This window comes from Trachypithecus francoisi, unplaced genomic scaffold, assembly GCF_009764315.1.
Source record: "Trachypithecus francoisi isolate TF-2019V2 unplaced genomic scaffold, Tfra_2.0 Lachesis_group17, whole genome shotgun sequence".
Classification (NCBI taxonomy): Eukaryota; Metazoa; Chordata; class Mammalia; order Primates; family Cercopithecidae; genus Trachypithecus; species Trachypithecus francoisi.
In genome coordinates, this window is record NW_022681462.1 from 55,533,458 (window position 1) to 55,540,683 (window position 7,226).

General features: G+C 41.2%; 1 protein-coding gene across 1 annotated transcript; it reads right to left on the reverse strand.

Annotated features, from left to right (window-relative positions):
- Positions 1 to 6,651: 6,651 nt before the first annotated feature.
- Positions 6,652 to 7,226, reverse strand: LOC117062317 (40S ribosomal protein S10-like). Its single transcript, XM_033175736.1, has one exon. It carries the CDS (start codon positions 7,193 to 7,195, stop codon positions 6,698 to 6,700), a length of 498 nt encoding a protein of 165 aa, XP_033031627.1. The 5' UTR covers positions 7,196 to 7,226; the 3' UTR covers positions 6,652 to 6,697.

Genomic DNA, 7,226 nt, shown 5'->3' on the forward strand with positions numbered 1-7,226 from the left:
TATGTTCATTTCTTTTTCCTCTTTATTCTTTAGACTTCTCTTCTCACTTCATTTCATTCATTTGATCCTCAATCGCTGATACTCTTTCTTCCAGTTGATCAAGTCGGTTACTGAAGCTTGTGCATTTGTCACGTATTTCTCGTGTCATGGTTTTTATCTCTGTCAGTTCGTTTATGGCCTTCTCTGCATTGATTATTCTAGTAATCCATTCTTCCATTCTTTTTTCGAGATTTTTAGTTTCTTTGTACTGGGTACGTAATTCCTCCTTTAGCTCTGAGAAGTTTGATGGACTGAAGCTGTCTTCTCTCAACACGGCAAAGTCATTCTTCGTCCAACTTTGATCCATTGCTGGTGATGAGCTGCATTCCTTTGGAGGGAGAGATGCGCTCTTATTTTTTGAATTTCCAGCTTTTCTGCCCTGCTTTTTCCCCATCTTTGTGGTTTTATCTGCCTTTGGTCTTTGATGATGGTGATGTACTGATGGGGTTTTGGTGTGGGTGTCCCTTCTTTTTGTTAGGTTTCCTTCTAACAGTCAGGACCCTCAGCTGTAGGTCTGCTGGAGATTGCTTGAGGTCCACTCCAGACCTTGTTTGCCTGGGTATCAGCAGCAGAGGCTGCAGAAGATAGAATATTGCTGAACAGCGAGTGTTCCTGTCTGATTCTTGCTCTGGAAGCTTTGTCTCAGGGGTGTACCCTGCCGTGTGAGGTGTGGGATGTCGATCTGCACCTAGTGGGGGATGTCTCCCAGTTAGGCTACTCAGGGGTCAGGGTTGCACTTGAGCAGGCAGTCTGTCTGTTCTCAGATCTCAATCTCCGTGTTGGGAGATCCACTGCTCTCTTCAGAGCTGTCAGACAGGGTCATTTGCATCTGAAGAGGTTTCTGCTGCTTTTTGTTTAGCTATGCCCTGTCCCCAGAGGTGGAGTCTACAGAGACAGCAGGCCTTCTTGAGCTGCTGTGGGCTCCACCCAGTTCGAGCTTCCCAGCGGCTTTGTTTACCTACTTAAGCCTCAGCAATGGCGGGCACCCCTCCCCCAGCCTCGCTGCTGTCTTGCAGTTAGATCACAGGCTGCTGTGCTAGCAATGAGGGAGGCTCCGTGGGCGTGGGACCCTCCTGGCCAGGTGTGGGATATAATCTCCTGGTGTGCCGTTTTCTAAGACCTTTGGGAAAGCACAGTATTAGGGTGGGAGTTACCCGATTTTCCAGGTGTTGTGTGTCTCAGTTCCCCTGTCTAGGAAAAGGGATTCCCTTCCCCCTTGTGCTTCCCAGGTGAGGCAATGCCTCGCCCTGCTTCAGCTCTGGCTGGTCGGGCTGCAGCAGCTGACCAGCACTGATTGTCTGGCACTCCCCAGTGAGATGAACCCAGTACTTCAGTTGAAAATGCAGAAATCACCTGTCTTCTGTGTTGCTCATGCTGGGAGCTAGAGACTGGAGCTGTTCCTATTTGGCCATCTTGCTCTGGGTCCTTCACCACATTTTTTTTAAGGAGAAAAATGTCCGCTGTACTTCCTCAACTATTTTCCTATTAATAAATATGACTGGATATGTGAATTTATAGGATGTAAATTAGTAGTCTAGATAAAAGCTCACATGAAATACTGAAAATAAAATCAAAATAATAAAGTAGTATAATTATTACATCAATTTTGAAGTTCTTAATTTTTATTTTTCTTTAATTCCATTGTTTAAAAGACTTCTCATGTTGTATCAGTTTGTTCTCATTTATCTATAAATAACTGCCTTAGAATGGGTAACTTACAAAGGAAAGAGGTTTAATTGACTCACAATTTCACATGTCTTGGGAGGCCTCAGGTAACTTACAATCATGGAAGAAGGCACCTCTTCACAGTGTGGCAGGGGAAAGAATGAGTGCAAGCAGGGGAAATGCCAGATGCTTATAAAACCATCAGATCTCATGAAACTTACTCATTATCATGAGAAGAGCATGAGGAAAACTAACCCCTTGATTCAGTTACCTCCACCTGGTCCCACCCTTGACAAGTAAAGATTATGGGGATTACCATTCAAGATGATATTTGGGTGGGCACATCAAGCCAAACCATGTAATTCTGCCCCTGACCCCTCCCAAATCTCATGTCTTCACATTTCAAAACACAATCATGCCTATCCAGCAGTCCCCCAAATTCTTAACTCATTTAATCATTAACCCAAAAGTCTAAGTCCAAAGTCCCCCTTCCACCTATAAGCCTACAAAATCAAAAACTAGTTAGTTACTTTTAAGATACAATGAGGGTACAGGCATTGGGTAAATACACCTGTTCAAAATTGGAGAAATTGGCCAAAATGAAAGGTCTACGGGCCCTATGCAAGTCTGAAATCCAATAGGGCAGTCATTAAACCTTAAAGTTCGAAAATGATCTCCTTTGACTGCATGTCTCACACCCAGGTCATACTGATGCAACAGGTGGATTCCTATGATCTTGGGCTGCTCTACTCTGTGGCTTTGCAGGGTACAGCAGGCCTCCTGACTGATTTCACAGTCTATCATTTGGTATCTGTGGCTTTTCCAGTTGCATGGTGTAAGATGTCAGTGGATCTACCATTCTGGAGCCTAGAAGACTGTGGGCCTCTTCTCAAAGCTCCACTAGGCAGTGTCCCAGTCTAGACTCTTTATGGGGGCACCTACCCCACATCTACCTTCTGCACTGCCCTAGCGGAAGTTCTCCATGAGGGTTCTGCCCCTGCAGCAAACTTCTGCCTGGACATCCAGGCATTTCCATGCATCCTCTGAAATGCATCTGGACGTTCCCAAACCTCAGTTCTTTTCATTTGTGCACCCACAGGGTCAATACCACATGGTAACTTCCAAGGCTTGGGGGCTTGCACCCTCTGAAGTAATGGCCAGAGCTGTACCTGGGCCCTTTTAGCCATGGCTGAAGCTGAAGCAGCTGGGATATAGGGCACTATGACCCAGGGTTTTACATATTAGGGGTGCCTGGGCCTGGACCACAAAACCACTATTTCCTCCTAGGCCTCCAGGCCTGTGAATGGAGGGTCTGCTGTGAAGGTCTCTGACATGACCTGGAAACATTTTCCCCATTGTCTTAGTAACTATGCGCATGTCTGCAGCTGGCTTTAATTTCTCCCCAGACAATGGGGAGAATTTTCTTTTCTATTGCATCATCAGGCTGTATATTTTCCAAACTTTTATGCCTCTTTCTCTTGAACACTTCACAGCTTAGAAATTTCTTCCACCAGATACCTTAAATTATATGTCTCAAGTTCAAAGTTTTACAGATCTCTAGGGCAAGTGCAAAGTGTCACTAGTCTCTTTATTAAAGCATAATAAGAGTCACCTTTGCTCCAGTTCACAAGAATTTCCTCATCTCTATTTGAGACCACCTTAGCCTGGAATTTGTTGTCCATATCACTATCAGCATTTTGGTCAAAACCATTCAACAAGTCTCTAGGAAGATCCAAACTTTCCTACATCTATCTTCTCTGAATCCTCCAAACTGTTCCAACCTCTGCCTGTTACCCAGTTCCAAAGTCACTTCCTCACATCTGGGTATCTTTACAGCAGCATTTCACTACCTCAGTACCAATTTACTCTATTAGTCTGTTCTCAGGTTGCTATAAATAACTGCCTGATACTGGGTAATTTTTAAAGGAAAGAGGTTTAATTGACTCACAGTTTCTTATGGCTGGGGAAGCCTCAGGAAACTTACAATCATGACAGAATGAGAAGCAAACACATTTTTCTTCACGTGGTGGGACAGAGAAGTGCAGAGAAAAGTGAGGAAAAGCCCCTTATAAAATCATCAGACCTCATGAGAACTCACTCACTATCATGAGAACAGCTTGGAGAAACTGTGCCCATGATCTAATCACTTCTGATGATGTCCCTCTCCCAACACATGGGGATTACAATTCGGATTACAATTCAAGATGAGATTTTGGGTGGGGACACAGTCAAACCATATCACATGGCATACTAGAGGCAGGATTAATACATGTGACATATAAATCAATACTGTTAAAGACACCCCAGAAAATTATAATTTAAGATGAGATTGGCACTGTCCTATTATTTTGATTTTTAAATTCTGCAATCATGGAAAATATTTATTTAAACATCTGATATTAAGACAGACTAGGTTATCCTCGGTAACACACAATTTTGTGCCACTGATTTCCCCTTCCTACATGGATTTTTGAATTGCTCTTGATGATTGAGCTGTCTTTTTTTCATCTTTAAGATCCCAATTTAAATGTTAGCCCTTTTGGGGCCTTTGCTGGTAAATCCTGCCCAATTCAGCTCCTCCTCTTCAGAATTCATATAATATTATATGTCATACTTACATTTTTAGTACCTCACAGGTTAAACTGTTGTTAGTTATTTCCTGTGTGTTTGTAATATTTCTCCAGTTATCTAAGGGCATGAACCATGTCTTCCCCTAACAACTGGTATGGATACAGATATTATATAAGTGCAGAATAAGTTCCAGTTACTACATTCATATATTGTGTAAAAGAGTACTTACCACATTCTATACACTTTTGTAAATCTTAAAGGCCAAAGATAACACATTCATCAGTGCTCCGCATAGACAAGGTGCTTAGTAAATGTTATTTAAATAAAGAATGACTACATGTATGTTTTAAGAACCCAAAGTGAGGGAATCTAAGTAATTACAAAATACAAATAAACTAGCCCTGGTAGAACTGCATGATAGGTAGAGGCAGAGAATTCTTTATTGTAACTGAAGTTGGGTGCATAACTCTGGATGTGGTCATGCTAGTGTCTGTTCTGGTTCTTAATCCCTTTTGGGTAATTGTAATTAATTAAAGGGGAAATTGGGCTCCATTGTTCATCATCGTTGGTAGAATCCCTAAAACCTTGTTCTCAGGACAAAGGGCAAACTCTTTAGTCTAGAATGGGAGACCATTAAATTTGGCTTCAAACCATCCCTCTAATATCACTCACTATTTTAGCCATACATGACTTCTTTTCTACAGTTGGAAGTCTATTCATTCTTATAAAATAATCCTGTTTTTTATTATCCTTGTCCTATTGCTTGTGCTATTTTTTTTTTCACCTGGATTGCCATTATCTTTCTCTGTGTAATTAAATACTTCCCGTTTTTATAGGTCTATGTAATCCTCAGTTCTCTGTAAAGTCTCCACTATCTCAAATTTTAGTAATGGTGTATTTAAGCAGGACTCTAGCCAAAACCAAGCCCATAAAACCTTACAAAATCTTAAAACATGCAATGAACCTATTTTCTACATAATAAAAAGGTATACTAATGGCTTGCTCAAATAATCATTATGATATCTAAATTAGATAATATATGTGTTATAGGTAGAATTTGAAAAATAACCCCGAAAATCCCTACCTCTAATGTACACACAACTTTTCCCAGTTATTTTATGAATCACAAATCTAGGTTGCTGTGAAGTTTTGTATATATAATTGAGGTTACTAATTATTTGACCTTAAACTACACAGATTATGTTGCTGGGCCAAACCTAACCACATAAGCTTTTCAAAAGCAAATATTTTTCTCCAACTGGTGGCAAGAGAGGTTGTCAGAAATTTGAAGCACAAGAAGAATTCAAGGCAGCATTACTGGCTTGAAGATGGAGAGGACCTGGTGGCAAGGAATGCAAGTGGCCCATAGCACCTGAAAGAGGTCCTGGCTGACAGTCAGCAAGGAAACAATGACCTCAGTCTTACAAGTGCAAGAAACTGCATTTGACAAACAAGAAGAATGAGTTTTGAAGTGAAATTTTCCCCAAAACCTCCAGACAAGAACTCAGCCCAGCCAATTACTTGGTTTTAGTCTTATGATAGCCTCAAGAGAGAACCCAGCCATACCTTGAAATTTTAACCTATAGAAGTTTGAACTAATTTATGGGTATCATTTTAAGACACCAGGATTATGGTAATTTGTTGCACAGCAATATAAAATAAATACATTATGTAAAATTCTGCTTCTGTTGACTCATAGCCCCCAGTATGTGACGCTCCAGTTCATTGCCTTGGAATCTCATGTCAATACATGTCCATGCCACTTCATTAGTATTTAACAGATTCTACTGTTATTTATTGTTAATATTTTCATGCATAACTTTAGACTTCTAAACAGGTTAATAACTGTAATAGCAAATATTTTATTCACTTATTTGCCAGTTATTGTATAAAGTACAATATATATGTTACCTCATTAAATTTTCAAAGTTATCCTATATCTCTATATGTGCTACATATAAGGACATTGAGAAAAAGGGAGGTTAAACAAATTGTCTAAGGTTACACAGATTATAAATGATGGACCTGGGAATTGAACTCAGGTAATCTGGTTCTATTGTCTATGTTCTTAACCATCACATTCTAAGGGCCAACACCAACAACTACACCATTTTACAGCCTCGATGTTGTTTCCAACTGCCATTTGCATAGCCAACATATATTTGGAATGATTATAGACTACGTTAATGAATTTATTATTTTGTGTTTTTCAATAAATATAATTTGTTAAATATCTAACAGTTATCAAGAATCCTTGACCAATTCTCCACTTAGCGTACTTAAAGAGCTTCTTAATACTCATCATACAGTGAATATATTAGGTTGGTGCAAAAATAATTGCGGTTTTTGCCATTACTTTTTTTTTTTTTTTTAAGGTTTTTTGGCTGTAAATTTATTCAATGCAAAATAATCCTCTTCAATTTTACTGAAGTGGCTGACCACGTCCACGACCAAATCTGCCTCTAAACTGGAATTCGGTTGCTGACCCAGCCCCAGCCTCGGCTTTCTCGTCGGCACCAGGTGGCACAGCACTCTGTCTGTAGGTATCTCTGTCAGCTTCCCCTCTTGTGAGTCTCGCAGGTCGCTCACCCTCCAGACCTTTAGGCCGAGGCCTGCCAGTCTCTGGACGGCTTCGGCGTAAGGTGGCAGGCGCAATCTCCGGGGGCAGATGAAGGTAATCACGGAGATACTGGATACCCTCATTGGTAAGGTACCAGTAGAAATGTCTCCAGGCAAACTGTTCCTTCACGTAGCCTCGGGACTTGAGAGACTGCATGGCCTTCATGACATGAAGGTTGGGCATATTCTTGTCTGCCAGCTCCGGGTGCTTAGGCATGTGGACATCCTTCTTGGCCACCATGACTCCCTCCTTAAAAAGGAGTTCGTAAATGGCAATCCGGTTCTTCTTAGGCATCAACATCTCGGCGGCTGCAGGGTGCGGGGCCGGGGTT

Bases quoted from the DNA above. Each gene is read 5' to 3' on its own strand.
- LOC117062317 (XM_033175736.1), bottom strand. From the start codon at position 7,195: ATGTTGATGCCTAAGAAGAACCGGATTGCCATTTACGAACTCCTTTTT.